The 24,670-nt window shown below is 38.9% G+C and overlaps 1 protein-coding gene across 1 annotated transcript in view; it reads left to right on the top strand.

Annotated features, from left to right (window-relative positions):
* The window catches only part of phactr3b (phosphatase and actin regulator 3b), a 90,693-nt gene that overhangs the window by 65,609 nt on the left and 414 nt on the right, over positions 1-24,670 (top strand). Inside the window, exons 9-13 of the mRNA XM_079597607.1 lie at positions 19,269-19,324; positions 22,267-22,328; positions 22,953-23,093; positions 24,000-24,076; positions 24,528-24,670. The exon at positions 24,528-24,670 is cut by the window's right edge and continues 414 nt beyond it. Coding sequence (XP_079453733.1) covers positions 19,269-19,324; positions 22,267-22,328; positions 22,953-23,093; positions 24,000-24,076; positions 24,528-24,543 — 352 coding nt within the window. The 3' untranslated portion in view covers positions 24,544-24,670. The remainder of the gene's footprint in view (positions 1-19,268; positions 19,325-22,266; positions 22,329-22,952; positions 23,094-23,999; positions 24,077-24,527) is intronic.

Below are 24,670 nucleotides of genomic sequence, written 5' to 3'. Positions count from 1 at the left end.
TAAACACGGTTCGGCTGAAGGGTTACCGAGTGTCATGTTGTTACAGGTGTAAGTGTACAGGAGCCCCTCTGGAGTGTGTGTGTGAGTTCTGCGAGGCGCTGACAGTCGCTCTCGGATGGGTAACACACACCCCACTGGGAGACTGAGACTGGCCTCACACACACACACACACAGCTTATGTAAGGCCTCCACTGGACTGGCTTACGCAACCAGCGCTTGCAGATCGATGCCGCACACACACTCGCAACGATGAACTTTATTGAGGTGATAAGAGAAACTGATCCCAGGTCAGGACGTGCCTCAGGGTGTTACATATCGCTGTGTGTGTGTGTGTGTGTGTGTGTGTGTGTGTGTGTGTGTGTGTGTGTGTGTGTGTGTGTGTGTGTGTGATCAGATGATGCGTGGGGTGAGACTGCACTGCAAAACATTTATTTTCTTCCTCAATATTTTTGTCTTGTTTTCCAGGACAAATATCTGAACATTTTGAAATCAAGATACATTTACTTGAGAATCAAAATTACTTAAGATATTAGCTCTTGTTTTCTGAAAAAAAAAAATTATCAAAATAAAGTGAGTTTTTTTGCTTAAGACAAGAACAAATACAGTATCTGCCAATGTGGACAGAAAAATAATCTTGTTTTAAGTTTGTATAAGTTGAGTTTTTACCTCACTGGCAGATATTTGTTTCTTGTTTTAAGCAAAAACTTGCGTCATTTTGATACATTTTTTTCAGAAAACGAGCTTAGTATGTCAAAAGTCACTTTGCCTCTCAAGTAAATGTATCTTGATTTAAAAACGTGTACTGGAAAACAAAAACAATATTGCTGTTTAGAGTTGCTGTCCACAATAACCAATCTTCAGTTTTTCTGATGAAAATGCCAGGGATTGCATGTGTTGTGAATGGTTGCTGGGTTTGTCAACAAACCGTATGATTTGAGGTAATTCATCACAAACGTGCGAGATGAGTTATGTTTTATGCTTAGGGTTATGGCTGGAATGCACTATATGATTTTGGCCCAGATGTTTAACCGATTAACAGTCTGGAGGAGTCGGTAGTTGCTTGAAGTCTACAGATTTTCGGCAAAAAAATCTCATAGTGTATGATAGAGTCCGACACCAGACTGTGATTCCCTCCAGTCGGAGGATCTCAAACATGTTTGGTATTTTGAGATAATTTTAGATCATTTTCATTTATCACGCGTCTTCTAGCAACGAGTTCAGAATGACTTGAAAGTACGTCAGCTTGTGGTCCTCAGCCGTTTAGTGTTTGATGCCCAGTTCTTCCAACCAGTCGGCAAGTGTATGATGCCCAGTGTATTCCAGCCTTGAGATGTAACCCTGTAACTTTGTGAGCAATAGTGAACAGATAAAAAATATATTTTTAGGCAAATTTCATCTAGCGGAAACAAAATCTTACTGAAAACTAATTTTTTGAGATATCAATCTCAAATTTGGAACACACTGGTTTAGATTTATGGCTTTGATTTGCTCACAGGTTTAGAGTAAAACGTGTTTTGGAAAAAAAAAAATCATATTAATATTGAAAATTGTATTTTTGTGCATTTTTCATGAGTTATAAACTTTTTTTCATGGTCACTTTTTGTAAAAACTTTTTTCACTTCGTCTTTGTCTTTAAAAAGAGACCAAACTTCAGTCTGTGCTCCAAAGCATTCAAGATTTATGACAGTTTAAGTTGGAAATCCCATTTTCAGGTTCATTCTCAAAAAGTTAACTAATGCATATATATAATTTAGTTCCCTAAAAATACCAAATATTAAATAAAAAACAATATCTAACAAAATATAGTACATTCCTTGAAAATAAAAATAAAAGAATCTGTAATTCTTGACTGACCTAGATCAAAGTTTTGCGCACAGAAACACACGTCATGCTTGGATGACCAGATATGAAGGGAACTTTATGATGGTATTAATTTCTCCAAGGTCTCACAGGAGAAACTTAAGAAAGCAGTGTGTGTGTGCTCAGCTCTCATGACCCAGCAGTGAGTCAGGCTGTGAGGAGTGTGTAACTGGAGCTCTCCATGTGCGGTGTGTGTAAACACAGGTGTGTGTGTCCCGCGCGCAACAACAGCAGGGGAGCGTGTACACGACACACACATTGTCTCTTTTGTCCAGTGCTGGGAAATCATTTTTAACAAGAATGACTGGTCAACAGAAAACTTTGAGCGGTCGCCTCGCTGGAGGACAGTTTTATGGCTGGAAGTTGTTTATATGGCTGGAGACGTAATGGAGTTCTCCGTTATGTTGCATTGAAGTATCAATCATTCGGTCTTGAAAGAAAATCATACGAGAGCTTCATCTCTGTTTTCTCTCATTGCTGTGCAACAGTTTTGTCATTTTCATTCATTGATGCATGCAGTGATACAGCAGCAAATGGCGATTTATATTTAACGCTGGACAACGATTAATCACATCCAAAATAAAAGTTTGTGTTTATATAATAGATGTGTGTGTACTGTGTTTAATTATTTTTATATAAAAATACACGCATGTATTTAAGAAATATGTGCATGTATATACTGTATATATAGTATAATACATAATTTATATTATATATAAATATCACATTTTCTTAAATATATACTTAATTATAAAAAAAATTATTTGTGTGAATTTATATATACAAAACAATTAAACACAGTACACACACATATGTAACCCTGGTCTCATGGGTAATTTTTTATTTATTTTTATTGAGATGTATACACCATCTGAAAGCTGAATAAATAATCTCTCCATTGATGTGTGGTGTGTTATGATAGGACAATATTTGGTCGAGATACAACTATTCAAAATCTGGAATCTGAGGGAGCAAAAAAATCTAAACATTGAGAAAATCTCCTTTAAAGTTGTGCATTTATGTTCACGATTGTGCTGCATTCACTCACAAAAATACATGTTTTATATATTTATGGTAGGAAATTTACAAAATATCTTCATGGAACATGATCTTAATATCCTAATGATTTTTGGCATAAAAGAAAAATCGCTATTTTTCATCCATACAATGTATTGTTGGCTATTGCCACAGATATACAGTGCTATGCATAAGTGAACACACACATGCTAAAGTTGACTAAAAAGAGGAATAAAAAATCATCTTTTGGAAATTGATCTTAATGCCTAAATTAAATAAATGAGGAAAACTCCAACCTTTAAGGACACCAATTTTCTTTGTGAATGAATAATGTATGGTAAATAAATAAATGTTCTTCTTAAAACACAGTGTGCATAAGTCAGGACACCCCTGTGTTAAATCCCCATAGAGACAGATTTGTATTTTTAAAGGCCAGTTATTTGATGGATCCAGGAGACTATGATCCTGATAAAGTTCCCTTGGCCTTTGGAGTTAAAATAGCCGCACATCCTCACACACACTTCACCAGACCTAGAGATCGGCATGGGGAACTCTCCAGATCATCTCTCAATGCAAATCACACCAGCTATAGGCGAACTGAGATAAAACCATGCCGATCTCTGGGTATGGTGAAGTGTGTGTGAGGATGTGCGGATATTTTAACTCCAAAGCCTTGAGTGGATGCAGCAACATCGAGGACTTCATTTGGACAACTTTAAAGATGATTTTCTTAATATTTTGATTTTTTTGCACCCTCAGATTCCAGATTTTCAAATAGTCGTATCTCGGCCAAATATTGTCCTATCCTAACAAACCAACCATACATCAATGGAAAGCACATCTCAATTAATAAACTCGTTGCCCAGCCCTAATATTAACCTATATTGGAAAGCTTGCGAAGGGGAAAACCTGTCAATTAATCTTTAGTTATGATTGAGGCACTTTGGCACCATAAACAAAGCAGATTAATAACAGAGCCATTAACATTTTCACAGCACAATGAAAAAAAACATGTCCTGTTAAATTCACATTGAGAACAAATTTTTTGGCCATATTTGTGCATTTAATTAGCCATTCTGACAGTTGCATTACTGCCTACATAGCGGACGTTGAAGCTGGTTTCATTGTTGTGCCAGTATTATATAACTTTGGTTAGGAAATCAACCTCTGTGTTCATTCAAATGCACTGACATGATCTCCCAATTCTCTGTTGTATAATTGCTTTGTGTGTGTGTTGTTGTGTAACTCTGTGTTCTGCACATCAGCATGTGAAGTGTGTCAGACTGCGCCACGAGCAGAGCAGTGTGTTGGCGGGGAAGGGGGATTCCTCGCGGATGCTATTTTTGTCCTGCTGCATTGTCAGTCGCACTGGAAAACTGCAGCAGGACTCCGGATCAATCCTCTACGTCACTGTTGCTACCTCCAGGAGGGAAGAGATTCGTACACACACTTCCCAGTCCAATCCTGGCGTAGTCCTCATCCACCTTGGCTTCCCGTATCGATCTTACGTCGTGCCCGTGACCCGTCGGGACGGCAGATCTCCAGCCCCTCCCGGGATGACCTTGCTATCAATAGCTCTCTCTCTCGCAGTGATGCCGGCCGCTCCACAGGACTCCAGCTCCAGCTAAATATAGACCGAGGAGCTGATGAATTATTCATGACGTTCAGCAGAGCAGAGCCCAGCTCGAGATGAAGACAGCTGGCGGTTTAGTTCTGAGGCGAGGACTCGGTGTTAAAATAACACGACTCCCACTCACAGATGCTCCACCAAACCAGATTTCTGCTGCAATCTTTGATTGTCAGCGCTCCGTTCTGATGAGACAACGGCTCTCGAAATAGCAGATCTGTGTGTGACTGAATGACAGGTCGCCAGAATGTAGATTATGACATTATTTCTTCACACTTTTCTACACAACAACAGTTCATATAAGAAAATTTTCTATATGGGTTCTGTCAGAGAGAACCTTTTAAGGGTTCCCATCGTGAGATCATTTTGTGGATTCAGTTTTAAAGCTTATTTTAAACATACATTATCACTAGATTTTTTGTTTTTAATAATCTATCATTTCTCTTTATTTAGAACCTTTCTGACAGAAAGCGTTCTTTAGAATTGATTTAAAACCCCTAGAGTTCTAAATAGAACTGCACTGAAGCTGTAGAGTATGTATAGTGAACACAGTCATATTTCCAGGTTTAAGTAAGGGATACTCGTAATCCACGGATATCTGTGTATTAAACGACTTACAGTTTTTTTGGATTGCTTACACACTAAAATTAAAAGTAGTACACTATTAGCAAAACCTTACACTCAAGAAGCAAAACATCAGCCCATATTTGCACAACTATAAGCACATTGTCAACCTCACACTTGTTGCAAAACTCTGCACACAGTGATTTGCAAAACACTAAACACACTTAACATACATTACACACAAAAATCTATCATGAAGTCACTTCCTTGCAATACCAAAGCACTGACTGTCAAATTACCGCACCGTCCAACCAATTGGTTCAACACAGTCATCAGGTGTGCAAACACTTGTTTGCTTAATTGTAGACACACCAATCAGGTGTATAAGCACTATAAAAAGCAGCAGGTGAGCTCATCGGTCTTCAAGCACAATGGAAAGAGAAAGAGTAAGATGAGGAGGAGAATGAGGAAGACAAGAAGGTGCTCAAAGAGGACCGAATCTGACAAATGAGATCCGCGCAACACTGGTTGACCACGTTGTCAACCACGGCCTGACGCTGATGGAGGCTGGACTGCGAGTACAGCCAAATCTAAGCCAATACACAGTGGCAAGTGTGATAAGAACATTTCGACTGGAAAGGTACTAGATCTACTCTGAACAGCACAATTTTGCCTGACACTGTTCTTCAGAGAGTTTTACGAATGGATGGAGAGGAGATCCAGCATGAGTTCATTTACGTAGATGAGGCTGGGTTCAACCTAACGAGAACACGAAGGAGGGGAAGAAACATCATTGGCCACAGGGCTATAGTCAATGTCCCAGGGCAACGTGGGGGTAATATAACACTGTGCAGCCATTACACAGAATGGGGTCCTCCACCGCCATGCCCATATGGGCCCTTACAACACAGCACTCATACTTACATTATTGGACCAATTGCACAACGTTAACAGCAGCAAATCAAATCGATCATATGCAGAGTTCATATGCAATACATTGTTGTCTGGGACAATGTGTCTTTCCACCGCTCTGCTCTGGTTCAGAACTGGTTTCAGCAACATCCACATTACACCATCCTATATCTTCCACCATACTCTCCATTCCTCAACCCAATAGAAGAGTTTTTCTCGGCATGGCGGTGGAAGGTATATGATCTCCGTATCCAGGCTGAGATACCCCTCATCCAAGCCATGGAGGAGGCCTGTGACCAGATGGAGGTAGCAGCAATGCAAGGATGGATTCGTCTTTCCAAGGTGTTTTGCTAATGACAACATTGCAACATTGCTTGCGATGAAATTCTCTGGCCAGATCCAGCTAGGCGAAGAGACAATGTCTAGTTTATTTTATTTTTTTTATTTTTTTACAGTAAACTTACAGTACAATACGTAAAGTGACATTTTGTTACAGTATTATGAATCTCCATGTCAACATTTTGGGCGTGTTGAGAAATGAGTTTCTTCAGTCTGCAACATTGTCTTGTGTAGTGTTTGGTGAATTTACATTACAGTTTTTTTGGATTGCTTACACACTAAAATTAAAAGTAGTACACTATTAGCAAAACCTTACACTCAAGAAGCAAAACATCAGCCCATATTTGCACAACTATAAGCACATTGTCAACCTCACACTTGTTGCAAAACTCTACACACAGTGATTTGCAAAACACTAAACACACTTAACATACATTACACACAAAAATCTATCATGAAGTCACTTCCTTGCAATACCAAAGCACTGACTGTCAAATTACCGCACCGTACAACCAATTGGTTCAACACAGTCATCAGGTGTGCAAACACTTGTTTACTTAATTGTAGACACACCAATCAGGTGTAGAAGCACTATAAAAAGCAGCAGGTGAGTTCATCGGTCTTCAAGCACAATGGAAAGAGAAAGAGTAAGACGAGGAGGAGAATGAGGAGAACAAGGAGGAGGAGGAGGAGGAGGAGGAATCAACAGAGGAAGAGATGGAGGCCATGCTGGAGGTAGAGGAAGAGGAAGACAAGAAGGTGCTCAAAGAGGACCGAATCTGACAAATGAGATCCGCGCAACACTGGTTGACCTAGTTGTCAACCACGGCCTGACGCTGAGGGTACAGCCAAATCTAAGCCGATACACAGTGGCAAGTGTGATAAGAACATTTCGATTGGAAAATAGGTACTAGATCTACACTGAACTACACAATTTTACCTGACACTGTTCTTCAGAGAGTTTTACGAATGGATGGAGAGGAGATCCAGCATGAGTTCATTTACGTAGATGAGGCTGGGTTCAACCTGACGAGAACACGAAGGAGGGGAAGAAACATCGTTGGCCACAGGGCTATAGTCAATGTCCCAGGGCAACGTGGGGGTAATATAACACTGTGCAGCCATTACACAGAATGGGGTCCTCCACCGCCATGCCCATATGGGCCCTTACAACACAGCACTCATACTTACATTATTGGACCAATTGCACAACGTTAACAGCAGCAAATCAAATCGATCATATGCAATACATTGTTGTCTGGGACAATGTGTCTTTCCACCGCTCTGCTCTGGTTCAGAACTGGTTTCAGCAACATCCACATTTCACCGTCCTATATCTTCCACCATACTCTCCATTCCTCAACCCAATAGAAGAGTTTTTCTCGTGGCGGTGGAAGGTATATGATCTCCGTCTCCAGGCTGAGGTACCCCTCATCCAAGCCATGGAGGACGCCTGTGACCAGATGGAGGTAGCAGCAATGCAAGGATAGATTCGTCATTCAAGATGTGTCTTTCCAAGGTGTCTTGATAATGACAACATTGCAACATTGCTTGCGATGAAATTCTCTGGCCAGATCCAGCTAGGTGAAGAGACAATGTCTAGTTTATTTATTTTTTATTTTATTTTTTACAGTAAACTTACAGTACAATACGTAAAGTGACATTTTGTTACAGTATTATAAATCTCCATGTCAACATTTTGGGCGTGTTGAGAAATAAATGAGTTTCTTCAGTCTGCATCATTGGTCTTGTGTAGTGTTTACATTATATTTGTACTTTGTTGATGATAGCCTACTCTAATCATAGGGAGTTAGAAGTGCTAAAAGTGTTTTAGGTTTATCACAGCAGAGCGTAACTCGTGCAAACAGAGTATAGTAATGTGAAACGTGTGTGTTTCATATGGTAACAAAGTGTGGTTTTTAAACAGAAGTGTATAGTTTTTACAAGTGTGTTTAAATATGCAAAGGATCTGTAGTGTTTTGCTAATTGGGTGTGTGGTTCTGCTAATTGTGTGTAGTGTTTTGAAAACACGGGCCCTGTTTTGAAAATCGTGCTTAAGCAATCCAAAAAAACTGTAAATGCAGCCGACGTGAATCATTGTTGACCAGTTCAAGCGGTCACTGATGTTTGCAGTGCTAAATTTGACTGGAAGAGTTAAAATGATGGTTAGTTTTGTCAGTTACGGGCTCGATAGATCAAGCATTCTGCCCACTTTAAGTCAGACACAGAGCTGAATTACAACATTTATTTGAACGAGAGAGAGAGAGAGAGAGACAGACAGAACAAAAATAATAATAATATATATATATATATATATATAGAGAGAGAGAGAGAGAGATGTGTGTGAATTACCTGCATCTGTTCAACGTCTCTCTAGCAATGAAGCTGCGAGTTTAATTACTTCAAAAACAGCGACGCTACTGCCTCTTTACTGAGTAATATAATGTAGCGACTCAGTTGTGTGTGTGTTTGTGTGTGTGTGTGTGTGTGTGTGTGTGTGTGTGTGTGTGTGTGTGTGTGTGTGTGTGTGTGTGTGTGTGTGTGCAAATATATATACTCACACACACACATATACCGGTACATAAACACATACTTAGATGCGATTAATAGATTTGACAGCACTATTTTATTCAGTGAACTACATGAAATAATCATTAGAACAAAAGCGGTCTTGTCTTCATGAATGCCTCTGAGAACAGAACACAGAACAAAAATCATTATTACTGTATTATTTCACGGTTCTCAGCTTAATTGTGTAACAAACCGTCGCAAACGTTTTCCTTCTGTACTATCTATCTATAGTCCCACATCATATCACTCCGCATATGCTCTTCTTCTTGCTGGCATAATACAATTATTCCAACTCAAACTAATATTTTACACCCATTTATTATTTCTTAAGCAGTTTAACATCAGATCCTGGTCACATCAGCAAACTGTGCATTAACCGTTACATAATGTTATTGTTTAAACTGAATTAATGATGTCTTATATTTCACAAACTGCATTTTGAGACTGCATCTTAAAAACTGCAGTGCCTTGTGAAGACAAAAAAAAAAATCTCTATAAGATTCCTGTAAATTGATGCCTATTGTGTGGATGTCACGTATTGTACAATGCTAGGGAATAGTTCCTCCTTCCAGAAAACACCCAAGACTTCAGTTTCTATTTAAAGAATCAGCCATTTATAGCCCAAATCACCTCGGCACGACTCGCACTCACACACACACACACACCGGATCATTACCCTCTCCAGAGCATTCGATGGCAGCTGGAGTTGCTAGGCAACAGCAGCCAGTCAATAATAGCTAGATGTGTGGCACTGTAGGGGAGTCTCTCTGAAATATTAATCGCGGTTCCTTAGAAAACCTCTTTACAGTACAACCTACAAAGCAAAGTCACGAACAGCCGTCCTGTAACAGTGATCAAATGTCGTCCCCGATTGCATGGCTTTATTTCTTCCCTCAAGGCAGAAACAAAATGTTCAGTACACTTCACAGTGTGCATGTTCCCTCTGTGCTGAATGAACACTTGTTTGCACATGTGTGCGTTCTTCATTAGTGTGTATGTGTGCCTGTGCACATCTCGCCGGGCTTCACCAGTGGTGTGTGGTAATGGAGTTTGCCGGTTTGCACCAGTTTCCCCATCAGCGCTGCAGGATTATTGACTGTGTGCTTCTGGACTGTTTTCTCTCTGCTAAATTAAGCTCTGCTTCACAGCCAGGCTTCATAACTATAGATATCATAAGTGACTGTGCATATGACGCTAGAACCGAATGTGACATCGTCTTTACAACTCCAAAAAAGCCCCGATCCTGGAAGTACACGCTGTCGCCGCACAGATCTGACATCCAGCAGTGAAAGCGCTATATTTACATTTGAATACACGTGCTAATTAAGTCATCAGAGGCACAATGCCAGACACAAGCAATTATGAGCGCCCACATTCCTGTGCATCAGATCTGCGTACTCCAGATCTTCAGTGCGAGGCTTTCCAAGTCTCGTGTCCTGTTTAAAGAAGGACTCTCTTTTTAATTTCCCAATACACTGCTGGTTTTATTGTGATCAGTAGCCTACACGTATTTCAAAGAGCATGTCAACAGAAGTGTAAAAAAATTACGGTAACACTTTAAAGCCTAACAGTCAATGCATTGACTAACATTAACCAAAAATGATCAATGCATTGTTTAAATGTCTCTTATGCTTTTTTACATGTTGATCTGTGTATAGTGTGTGATGTTGCTGTGTGATCATGAGAAAGCTCCAGTTCTTCTCTATATCAGTGTCAGTGTTTCTGAACTCCTGAAACGCCTCCATTGTAGTCTTGAGTTTCTTCCGGGAACGAACACGTCACAATATTCCTCATTATAATAATTAATACGCAGAATAAAGGGGCGGGGCCTGGTTGAGTTTGTTAGTGTGTTAAACTGGTGGTTATGGTAAGGGGCGGGACATTTCCCAAACACACTGGAAGCGCTCGACCAATCACAACACACTGATCCAGCCGACCAATCAGAGCACAGTGTGCTTTTCAGAAGGAGGGGCTTCATAGAGACAGGAAGTAAACAGAGCGTTACTGACAGACTGGGAAGAGAGGAGCCGCAACAATGGAGAATATGAGGAAAATAATCAATATTCAAGCAGGAAAACCTGTAGTAGTGTTGAAATGAACACAACATTAACAAAGTAATTTTAATTGTTAGTTCATGTTAACTTATGCTAACTAATTGAATCTTCATGTAAAGTCTTACCAAAAAATATGGTAAATTAGGACACAATAACAAAAAACAAAATAGTAATCCAAATGCACCAAGAAAGGAATGGTGTTTTGTCGACTCCACAGATACAGTAATATAGTTTCTCATACAGCCCCAATCCACCGAGCTGTTTCCAATGAAAATCCCAGTATTGGAAAATCAATGACTGGAAAGAGCCGAGTTGCTCTGTGGGCCACAAATAGACGGTTCCTCCAATAGCAGACATTGTTTTAACCCAACAGCAAATCGATTTGTGTTCATTCCCAGCTCTGGCCACATGAGGATACGATCTATTTAGGGAAAGAGCTGAATAGGTCAAAAACAATGCATGAAGCAATTAGTATCTCGACTGGATACAGTATAAATATGCTTTCTATAGTCTTTATAATGCATTTGAGGTAAACCAAGCATCCTTTCTGAAGAGTGAGCCGTTTATGTCAATTAATCCATGTTCTTGTAATGGATGATTTGGATTTGTTGTGTCCTGTGTTTGTGAAGTTCCTCAGATTGAGAGTGACTGTAGATGTGTGTGTGTGTGTGTGTCTGTGTGTTTGAAGATGAGAGCTCACACTGATCCTGTGACGGTCACGCAGGGACACACCGGCTCTCTGTCTCATGTGTCGCTCTGTTCTAAAGAGCAGACCTGGGGTCAGACGCCAGATTTGATGAATTATTCAAAGAGGGCTCAGAGTAAAATTGCTTTCATGTTTAAGCCTTTATTTATATATATATATTTACTAAACTGTAGAAACAGCATTTTTGAATAGGGCTCAAAATCCTTTCTGTTTGACATCTATCTATCTATCTATCTATCTATCTATCTATCTATCTATCTATCTATCTATCTATCTATCTATCTATCTATCTATCTATCTATCTCTATCTATCTATCTATCTATCTATCTATCTATCTATCTATCTATCTATCTATATATCTCTATCTATCTCTATCCATCCATCCATCCATCCATCCATCCATCCATCCATCCATCCATCCATCCATCCATCCATCCATCCATCCATCCACTTTAAAGTTTCACATTTAATTTGATGTGCTGCTTGCCCATTCTTTGCAATTATTTGTGACATTTCTGAGTAAAATTGTTTATACAACAATTTTACCCCCCCCCCCCCCCCCCCCAGCACAGACAAGACTTCAGTTCCTTTATACAAGGTCTTGTAGGCCTACATCTAATTTCTTAACATGCAGTCAGGAATCCAAATGACACTCGAAGAATGACCCCGGAAGTTACATAAACGCTCAAACCATTGTTAAGCATGGATGTAAACTTCTATAATGATCCCTGGCGTCCTTGTCCCTCAGGGTGTCCTAGACACACTTGGCCATCAATCAAAGCCATTATGGCCACCCATGCTGCCAGTGACTGTCTGAAGCCCCTTCAGAGCCTTCGCTGGCTGGCCCGGGCATTACAACACATCTCAGTGAGCAATGACATCCAGTGAGATCCAGGCCGACTCACGAACACTCACTGACACTCACATCAGGAGCTGTTCCTGCAAACCGCTGATCGCTCTGACACATCGCTGGGTCACTTACAGTTTTTCTCAGTCGCTTTGGTGCATTTCTTAGATCAAAAGTGCAATTCTTGATACTACTTGTACAAATTCCAAATCATCTAGTCACTTGTGCACATCATTAAAGCAATTTCTTATTCCTTTGAACAAATTGCAATTGCTTTTGTACATATTGCAATTGATAATGTACAAGTGTCACTTTTTTTCCACATTTTCAATTGCTCATGTCATGGTGATCAAAATATAGTAGATGGTTCTCTGTTGAATAGTCTTACCCCTCAAAACATCTAGGCATTAGTTCCTTGCATAAGCCATTACATGCAAAATTGTTTGTCTATTTGTTATAAACTCTCAAGCATAGTTTTACACATTTACACAAAACAAATTAAACTGTGTGTTCTGGGATATAGCATATAATGGAGTTGGAATCAAGTGAACCCTCTCACAACTTTGTATACGTGGATGAGGCTGGCTTCAACCTGAGCAAATGCAGAAGGCGGGGTCGGAATATCATCGGTCACAGAGCTACTGTGGATTTGCCAGGCCAACGGGGAGGAAATATCACCATGTGTGCTGCTATTTCGGAGCATGGTGTCCTAACCCATATTCCCCTTATAGGGCCATACAACACCCAGCATCTACTCAACTTTTTAGAGACTCTCTACAGGGCTGTCATCCCTGATGATGAGAGGGGTCTGTTTATAGAGAGCTGTGAAAAACATAATCCTGTCCAGTCTCTTTCAATCAATAACCCACATACAGTAATATGTAAATAGTACTGTTGAAATTGATATGCCATAGAAGTGCAGCCTTGTGCATTTTCAATACAGTAACTGTCATCCAAACTGTAGCCAAGTTTACATCAGGTAATACTGTCAAAGTATACAGTTACATTGACAACATGCCTAAACATTTTGACGACCTTGTTCGTGAACAATGACTCAATGACTTATCATTCTGATGACACTGACATGATCATTGGCATGAATATTTACTTTTGAGAGATGTACTAAAGATTTTTAGTGACTGACTAGCTTTAGAAACATATCTATTGTATATTGCAGTTTGTACAAATTGTTCTGAGAAATGCACTTATTATTTTGCACATGTTAGGGATGATGTGAAAAATGCACCAAAGCGACTGAGAAAAACTGTAATATACATCCACCTATGAAGGTATTTTTGGTGCAAATCAACTGAACGCCTGTGACAGTGGAACTTGTAGTTGTAGACAATAGCCACACATGTGTATCAGTGAATTTGTAGTCACAGAGAGAAATGTTTTAAGAGTTGCAAACTTGTAGACTTTTTTTTCTCTCCCACAAACACAACACAACAGATACACATTCTCAACTTCTTCATTGCAGGTGCACAAATCCCATTCTACAAATCACAAATTAAGAAATTTGTACGCTCACATTTTTGCTACAGTTGCTGCAGTGAATATGGTGCAAAACGCATTCACACACCCGCATCAACAAATGTGAAGTCACGGAGAAATGTTGCACATCCGCAAATCAGTGTGTGCATTCATCCAATGAGAGTTGCACACTTGTAGAATATTTTCTCACAAATGTCTTGGATATATTTCTAGCACAAACACAAGTACATAACTACAACTGCTTGAATCTGCTGTGACGAATCTCAAACACTGTTTTCGCCTTCAAGTGACAAGTTTCGCGCGCTCTCCCTTTTGCACCGAGACAAATGGAGCAAAAGTGAGTTGTGCATCTGTAGAGGCAGTGGGCGGAGCCGACATTAATATTCATGAGTTTCCCGGGCATGCGCGTGTCAAACTGCTCATTTTAGTTCACGCTCCTCATTTCTCAGCAGGTTTAATGGATTATTTCAAAAAAAGGCGCGACCGTAAACTACAATTGTCTATCGTTTCGTAAAGTTCATAAGGTTTTTATTAGTTTGCCCGTTTTGGGCTTTCGTCAATGACTGAAGATTGCATTCACTTCGTGTATAGGCCTTTATACATAACACGTAACTCGTTGTATAAATTGTAGCTTGCGAGGCTTTAAAACTGTGTCTTTTACTAAAATGTTATCATTTGTTGAATGCAATAAATGAAATAAACCTGCATAAATGTATCTATGGACTAACATATAAATTACAAGAGGGAAACATATTAAATATGTGATTGTTCTTAAATTCTTGTTTATTTAAATAAGCCAAATAATTTAAGACCACACACAAGCATGAATATGTTGCTTTAATAAGTACATGAGAGAAATATTTAACATTATTTTATGGAATAGAATAAGCAACCAATTTGATGTTCACAAAAATATATATTTACAAATATACATGGCCTACTGGCCAAATTACATTACAAAATAATGTAACAATTAAAAAATATAGGCTATATATATTTTGATTACAAAGTGTGCTTGTGCTGGTTTTGATATAATAATAGCCTACACTACTGTTCAAAAGTTTGGTATTAGTAGGGTACAAGACTACATTTATCTGAAAATATTGTGAAATATTTTATCAACTGTTTTCTATTTTAATGTTTAAAAAAATATATTGTGATGGCAGAGCTCATTACACCAGATTTCAGTGTCACTTGATCCTTCAGAAATCATTCTAATACTGATTTGCTGCTCAAAAACATTTCTGATTATTATCAGACGAAAATGGTTGTGCTGCTTAATGAGGTGTGCATGGAAATCACTACAGCATCTGTTTTCAGGACTGTTTATGACTAGCAAGTTCAAAAGAACAACATTTATTTAATTATTAGATTTTTTTGTAAGATTATAAATGTCTTAGCTGTCATTTGTGATCAATTGATTGAATTCTTGCCCGTTTGTATCAATGATCATCATATTCATCCAGGTACACAGTGCAACATAAGGTCAAAGAAAAAAATATGGCAATGAGAAACATCAGTATATGGAGCAAAATGTTTATTAGACCACTGATATGGTTGTGGATGTTATTTCAGTCATTTCCAGAGATGACAGTTTTAATGCTTCATAAGGTAAGGTAACAGAAGTAATAGATCAATTAAATGGTAATTGGCTCATGTATTTGGAACATTCTATAGCCTATCGCTATAGCCTATCTAAGGTGTTCTGGAATTTTTGGTTTCACGGTAAAAGTGGAACTTTAAACCTTGTGATATTTTTTGTAAATGTATATCTTGTTAATAAAAAAAAAATATTGCAGTTACATTCAACAGATGATAACTAAAGTTAGTTTTAAAGCATTGCATTGTTCAAAGGAAAAGCAGAACCAAATGAACGAGTTGAAGTTTTCTGTACTTTATAATAGCCTACACGAAGTGAATGCAATCTTCAGTCATTGACGAAAGCCCAAAACGGGCAAACTAATAAAAACCTTATGAACTTTACGAAACGATAGACAATTGTAGTTTACGGTCGCGCCTTTTTTTGAAATAATCCATTAAACCTGCTGAGAAATGAGGAGCGTGAACTAAAATGAGCAGTTTGACACGCGCATGCCCGGGAAACTCATGAATATTAATGTCGGCTCCGCCCACTGCCTCTACAGATGCACAACTCACTTTTGCTCCATTTGTCTCGGTGCAAAAGGGAGAGCGCGCGAAACTTGTCACTTGAAGGCGAAAACAGTGTTTGAGATTCGTCACAGCAGATTCAAGCAGTTGTAGTTATGTACTTGTGTTTGTGCTAGAAATATATCCAAGACATTTGTGAGAAAATATTCTACAAGTGTGCAACTCTCATTGGATGAATGCACACACTGATTTGCGGATGTGCAACATTTCTCCGTGACTTCACATTTGTTGATGCGGGTGTGTGAATGCGTTTTGCACCATATTCACTGCAGCAACTGTAGCAAAAATGTGAGCGTACAAATTTCTTAATTTGTGATTTGTAGAATGGGATTTGTGCACCTGCAATGAAGAAGTTGAGAATGTGTATCTGTTGTGTTGTGTTTGTGGGAGAGAAAAAAAAGTCTACAAGTTTGCAACTCTTAAAACATTTCTCTCTGTGACTACAAATTCACTGATACACATGTGTGGCTATTGTCTACAACTACAAGTTCCACTGTCACAGGCGTTCAGTTGATTTGCACCAAAAATACCTTCATATCCACCCCTCATGTTTCAGAAGTTATGGTCAGGAAGGAGCGAGAGCCTTCTTTGGGGCGTTTGCGTGTCTGAATGAGAAGGTTTGCAGGGCGTTCTCTATTCAAAAGAACAAAATGCCTTTTGAGATGTTGTATTACAAGAGGAATTCTGTATTATAAGATTTCATAAGCATTCTCTCTATAGTGCATGCTGTATATTTCAGAAATGCTGGATTTATGTGGTGTAATTCAGGTTTATACATGTAGAATAGACACTGTTTTTCACATCCCGCCCTTTTATAGTCTGTAAGTTTCATGTAGGAAGCATTGGTTTCATGTGTACACTAAATGTAGTTTGAGTTTTTATCTCTGACGGGAGCAAAGCAACCTCTGAGCCATAGACATTTTGATTTTAATAATGTATTAGTAAATGTTGAAATTAATCTTTTCATTTTTAGTCGGCACGAGACAGAAGTTGTCTTGTCTTCCATATTGTGCCGGATATCGAGTAAAACGGCTTCTCAAACAAGAACAAATGTGGGCGGGGTTTGAGTTGTCTATGGGGAATTGATTGGATGATTGGATGGTTGTGGTTTGCTATTGGCTGATCACATGTGAGTGACAGGTTGCCCCGCCCTCGTCATTAGAGAAGAGAAGAGTTCCTGCAAGAGGAACTTATTCTGATTCAAGATTATGAGGTGCGCCAATAAATAATTTATAATAAACAATGCTATAGTCCAAAAAAAGAAAAAGAAAAAAAAAAGAATAGCCTAGTCATGTCACGTTTATCATGGACTTTCTGTTTGTTTTCTTCATCATCATTAGTTCATTTTCATCACCTGTCTAGTTAATCAGTTAATCATCCTTCATTGTCATCACCTGTTGTACCCTCGTCATCCTCTGTGTATTTAAGTTCCTGTCTTTCACCTTTCAGTTGTCGGTCAATGTTTATGTTACTGTGTTTGAGTGTTACCCTTCAGCCTGTACCAGCTTTTTGTAAGTTTATTCTAGTAAAAGTTTGTTTTGGAGTATTGTTCCCGTCTGCCTGTCTTCATCCGCACCATACCCGTGACAAGTCAATTTTGATTTCATGTTGACTTTAAAGGCTTCAGTGAATATGGCATCCCAGCTGAGCTTCCGGCCCGCACGCCTCGGCTTAATCTTCCCACAGATAATATTTCCAGGATCGGGGCCAATCGGGCAGGATTTTTAAAAATCCATCTCTTATTTGGTACGGCATTTTTTAACAGCAGTTTGTGAAGTCAGTCTTAAGCCCGCTGTTTATGATTTATGGCGTCATGTTCTGATGTGACAATTAAAGTGGGCGAACAGAGAAGACTTCAGCTGTCATGTGAATCTGTCAGTCAAGAAGTGATGTGAAACTATAGTCACCTAGAGTCCCAATGTCCCGGAGATTTCAACGCGAGGACTATTCTTATCATAGTTATCCGAGCTGAGTCTGACAACACAAGATCAGTCTTGTTGTTTCATGCAACAAATGTGTCAAATCTATTTCTTTTTAACACCATCACAACTCACTGCTTGGATGAGCACAACACCACCCGTTCCGTCCGGATGCTCTCGCCTCAGATCGGAGTATCTATTGTTCAGACTATTGCATATTGATGTTGTTTTGAGACCTCTCAGACAGACAAACGTGTGATAGTATGCCAATGCTGATTCAAACCACATTAAATGATTAATTTTAAGACTGTGTAAATGATATGCATTGAGAGTGTGTTTTATCAGCTGTCGAACACATGATATTGTTGCTATACTGTTGGGTTAACCATGAGCTTGAAAGTCAAGTTGTTGAGCAGCTTTTAAATATCATAAAAACGCATTATTGCTGAAATAAGTGGAAGGATTACATAATTTACATGCATGTTTTCTTATGAATATGAAAGCCCCGCCCAACACGTCTCTCGACGCGTCGTTTAGACACCGATCATTGACTATATCCAGAGTGAACGATATCTCCCTTCGAACAATAGTGTCCTGTTGCAACTGAATTGTTCTGCTTTATCGCTCTATATCTCTCTCCCGTGTTGTGTTGAAATCAGCATAGATGTGTTTGTATATTAAAGCATCCATCAGAGGTTGTGTTTTCCCTGACTGCAGCATATTCCTGCAGGAATCTCTCCCGCACGCGCCGCCCCCTTTATAAATGATGCGTGAAGGATCTCCGGGATCACACCACTCGGAGACTTCAGAGAACTCAGGACCAGATGCTCATCTCTGGCTCTTTTTCACTCTTTTCTATTACCTTTTAATACAACCCGTCACTTTCTACTTATTTCTTCGTCGATGAGGCTTTCGTGTAGCACGCGCGCATCCATGAGCAAGTGCCGTTCGCGTTCCTCCGTGAAACCAGGGAGTTTCCAGCACAGATAATACTAAATGTGGAGGTGTACGAGCTTTAGACGCGATGATCCTCGGCGATGTTTAGACGCGAGATGGGACGCAGGGTTCGCCTGTAACATGCGCGGCTCGCGGGATCCCCACTGACGCGCGCTGATCACAGGCTGTCACAGACACTTTTGGAGATTGCGTGAAAATGGTCCAGAACGTGATTTTGGTGTTTTTCCGCAGGAGATTGAGTCAGAGACCAGCAGTGGAAGAGCTGGAGAGCAGAAACATCCTCAAACGTGAGTATCACAGCTGTCAGATAAAGACTAGAGCTGCATACACAAACTATTTTCTTTCCCATGGATTTTTTTTTTTTTTTTACTTATAATGGATTTGTCTGTGTTTGTTATTGTTATAGTCACACTTTGCAATCATGTTTGTTACCTGCGTTTAAAATGCATATATTCTATATGTTTAAAAGAAAGTGCATATTTCTATTTACAGTAAAGCAATTGTGTCTGCTCAAATTTAAAATCTACTTCGTGTGGTCATGTGTATGAACTACTTGATGTATTCAACAACACTGCTTGACTGGATTAGGATAGACCACAAAAGTCATTTTTAAGAGTTAGGTCAGGTACACTTAAATAACCTTTGTTTTTGTTTTTCAAGATTTATGCATTTCAATTTATAGTAAAATACTCATACTTACTAATTTTATGAATTACGATTTTTTAATGAGTTTAATATATGAAGTGAAAAATGAGTAAAAAAAAGGGTCAAACATGTTTATATTTATTTTGAAGAATTATTAAAAATTGTAAATCTTGAAAAAAGGATTTCAAAAATTTGTTAAATTGTTAAATAAGGATTAAAAAATGCATCTTTAAGGTCCAAACCACATAACATTAAATTGTAAGCAGTAACTGGTCACTTTTTTCATTTTTGAATTTAATAAAAAATTTTCTCAGTTGACTTAAACCGTCCTCCAGTGTGACAAATGAATTTGAGCTACACATATTCCATGTAAATCTAATGAACAGCATGAGGTTACACATGTTTGATCAGATTAGGTTGGAATAAAGAGATTATCTGTCAGGATCTTGACACAATAATATCAGTGATTACACAGATCTACACATGATCAGAAACCCAGATTCATTTAACTGCTTATAATTGTTTTTGTTTAATGAATTTATGATTATTTAGATAGATAGACAGATAGATAGATAGATAGATAGTTAGATACTTTATTAATTCTTCCCAGAAAATTAGATTTGTTACAATAACACATCCACATTCAGTCCTTGCACACAGACAATATCAATCTATCCTTACTGCATTCATAAAACATAAACTTCCACTAAAGCATTCTATAACCTATATTAACTAGCACATGATTTACCCTATAATGATAATACTAATAACAAATACACAAACAAAATTAACCCCATACAACCCCTATTTTAATAATACTAAATTTACTAAAATAATAGTAAAAAAATATAAGAATAAATAAATAAATAAATCTAAATCAGACTCAGTTATTAGTTATTATTTATAGTGATCTCTATAAGAAAATAAATAAATAATTGAGAAGCTATTTTCTGTTTCGGCTTTTCTTTGGAATTTTACAAACCTTGCACACTTGTGCTGGGTCTTCTTTATTTAGCGGAGTCTCGCACCTGTGTGTGTGTGTGTGTGTGTGTGTGTCTGTCTGTGCTGACACACACTCTCACACAACTGCCATTCCAGGCAAGAACAGAAGTTCAGACACAACATTCTGCTTGCATTTTTTTTGACAGTACGTGCAGTTATGTGTGTGCTGGGTACTGGAAGGTTAGGTTTAGGGTTAGTACTATTGTAATTACTGTAATAAGTGCACAGTATGCACATGAGGAATAGGACTGTAAAATAAAGTGCTAACGAAGAACTTCTGTTTTTAAAAAAAAAAAAAGTGAATTAATCATTGTGATTTTTCAAAATAACCTTTTTTACACTATAAAGAATGATGGTAAATGTTCAACACGGAACCATCAATGCCATCAATATTTTTAAGAGTCAAAGCAAGGACGAGCAACAAGCAGAGTCCTGGAACTGGAACATTAAAAGCGTTTTCCAAAGTGGTTTATGTTAGTTTAATCATACTGGATTAACACGTGGACTGTTAAGTCCTCCGCAGCACAGATTCTCATAATCCACATATTTGACAGAGGGAGATATAAGGGAACAATGTTATCCCGCGCTGTGAGAGAATAAAGCCTATCAAAGAAATGCGGTAATCTGGCGCTCTGCTGAACGAGGTGACCGGGGTCTTCAGGACAGCTGGCGACACACACGTTCACCAGATCTCAACACCAGTTTGACAGCTAAACCAGAAAAATATACGAATACTGGTTTAATAATGTTCATTAAAAAAAATTATATATACATTTTGAATATAATATATACTGACATTTGAATTAAAAGTGCAGTAAGCGATTTCTGAGAAACACTTTATATTTGAAATCAACCCAAACACACACACACACACCCCTCCCTTCACTGCATTGTTCACAACATCAGCAGATCTTGGTTCTGTGTATCATAGCAAAAGTGTTTACTCAGTGTCCGTTCTCAGGCCTTCTCGCTGAGGTCTGTCCAGCGCTGGAAAGCTTTTCTAATATTAACGCTGATCATAACCCTTCTGATATTCCTCTGGCCTTTTCTCTTTTGTAATGTCTCTCAGCCATTTCTCTTTCTACAGTCTTTCTTCAAATCTCCCTCTCGCTCACTCTCTCTCTCTCCTCCCTCATCATGATTGGACACGCCTCCTACTGCTGATTGGCTCACTCTCTTTCTCTCCTCCCACATCATGATTGGACACGCCTCCTACTGCTGATTGGCTCACTCTCTTTCCTCCCTCATTATTAGTGGACACGCCCCCTACTGCTGATTGGCTCACTCTCTTTCCTCCCTCATTATTAGTGGACACGCCCCCTACCGCTGATTGGCTCATTGGTGTGTTGTGTGGCGTTCGGTCCCATCCAGTTTCAACCGTGTTTCTCAGAAATGGCTTACTGCATCTTTAAGAGAATCTATTATCTTAAAGACACTGATACTCTAGCCGTCGTACACGAGTGAGGTTGAGTGAATCGTGCTCTTCATGTGGTGCGCTGGATTAAGTTAATCTGTCTGTTCCTCTGTGGACGGTGTGTGTGCTTCTTCTCATGTGTGTTTTTTGTTGTTGTTGGATTTGCAGAGAGGAATGACCAGACAGAACAAGAGGAGAGAAGAGAAATCAAACAAAGGCTGAACAGAAAGGTGTGTGAATCCTGACAGAGACACATACACACACACATCGGCTCTGTTGTCATATGCACTCATAGTCTGCTATTGAAGAAAAACACTTTTACTGCTGTAATACCAGTCACGCATGTGCAGCAGAACCTATAAACTCCCTATGAACCCTATACAAAATATGTGTAAGAATATTATTGATAATAATTGGACAATCTTCTTAAGAGAAAAATCACAAATACCTCCACTCTGCAAATATTGCATTCCTCAAATGCTGAAGTTAATGGAAAAGCACTGATTAATGTTTATTAAAGCATTAGGCAAAACAAAAAGTGACACAAACCCCTTTATGTGGTAAAAACATTTAAACTAAACCCCGAGAGGCTTTGCAGAAACATAAGAATGAAAAAAGACACCAATGGTAAATAAATAAATGTATATATTATGACTTGAATCATTCCTAAATGAGTTCATCATGAGCGTACAGTAACTGTAGTCTGTGTCTTTTGTTGGAGTTACAACAGATTGAAAGATGCAGCTCATCATGTGTTAACAGTGTTCATTATGCAGCTGTTAACTAAACCTCTCTCTCTCTCTCTCTCTCTCTCTCTCTCTCTCTCTCTCTCTCTCTCTCTCTCTCTCTCACAGCTCAACCAGCGGCCCACTGTGGACGAGCTGCGGGACCGGAAGATTCTGATCCGTTTCAGTGATTATGTGGAAGTGGCCAAAGCTCAGGATTACGACAGGAGAGCGGACAAGCCCTGGACGAGACTGTCGGCTGCAGATAAGGTGTGTGTGTTGTGGACTCACACACACCCCCTACAGGACACCACACACAAGACCAGTCATTTCACTGAGACATTTGATATAATTTAAAATACAAAATACTACATTGTAAAAAAAAAACGTTGACCTATATCAACTTAAAAACTTAAGTTGCTGAGTTGTAATTATATTAAACTGACTTAAAAAAAACGAGTTGAATCTCGAATGACATTAAAATAAAATGTCATACGAGAACGTTTTTTTTACAGAAAAAGTTGTATATGGTGTGTTAAAGAGTTCCATACAGCATTATCAAGTTACTTTTTTTGAAATAAATGAATTCTGTTATTAATCAAGGCTGCATTAAATTGGTCAAACATTACAGTAAAGACATTTATAATGTTACAAAAGATTTCTATTTTTTTTTAAATAATTTTTAATTCATCAAAGAATCCTGAGAAATTAAATGTATGACAATTTCCACAAAAATATGAAGTGCACAACTGTTTTCAACATTGATAATAATAAATGTTTCTTAAAGAGCAAATCATCATATTACACTGATATCTGAAGGATCATGTGACGCTGAAGACTGGAGTAATGATGCTGAAAATCCAGCTTTTTGAACTGAAATAGAAAACATTTCTCAGTGTTACTGTATTACTGAGTTTGACTGTATTTTTGATCCAATAAATGCAGCCTGGGTGAGCAGAAGAGACTTCATTCACAAATAAATAAAAACTTTCCAACCCCAAACGTTTGAATGGTTGTGTAGTGAAGAAACACGCGCCAGAGGGTGTGTAGAAAATGATGATAGGTGTTAGTATTCTGTGTAAGCCATATAATTTCTATAAAGCATCAGGCAGAAACAGGTGATGTGTGTGTGTGTGTGTTCATCAGGAGCTCACTGTTGTTGTTTATGCCTCGCAGGCGGCGATACGCAAAGAGCTGAACGAGTTCAAGAGCAACGAAATGGAGGTCCATGCGTCAAGCAAACACCTGACAAGGTCAGTGTGTGTTTCCACTTCTTCTTCTTCATGTATTTTGTTCATGGCCTGTTTCCGTGTACTGGTCCATGTTTGCATAAGCATTCGCCACAGAAAAGTCACCGCCGCATCTGTGATAGATTAGCACTTGCTTGCGTAAGCGATACAGGTGCGCGACACACACACACACAGTAGATCGCTGTTCTTAATATAGCCGTATCTGTGGTGAAGTGCAGAATCAGCACACACCAGCGCTCGCCGACATGTGTAACAAATGCTTGCTCACATTTAGCTTACGTCTGTCTTACGTTAGACCTCATTTCTGTGGGCACAAATAGCTGAACAAGGTCCTGCCGAGCGCAGATCTGTCTCGAACGCACACACACGCTGTTCTATTAATACACTTGTGATGGATGATAGCTGTGTTTCGGGCGGCCAGCACTCACAGGTGTTTTCTTCCTTTGCACTGCAGGTTCCACCGACCATAGCGAGGTTTCTTCTGTGAAGAATATGCTAACGGTATCTCTGTGAAGTCTAAGACCTCAGGAGGCTGTCCATGGGCGCTCCATGGAGGGCCTGATATTTGGGCGCTAGTGAACCTTGGAGACCGTGTCT

The sequence above is a fragment of the Phoxinus phoxinus genome (assembly GCF_949152265.1).
Source record: "Phoxinus phoxinus genome assembly, chromosome: 22".
Classification (NCBI taxonomy): Eukaryota; Metazoa; Chordata; class Actinopteri; order Cypriniformes; family Leuciscidae; genus Phoxinus; species Phoxinus phoxinus.
Note: the sequence above shows the minus strand (reverse complement) of the source record. Positions and strands in the feature narration are given on the sequence as shown.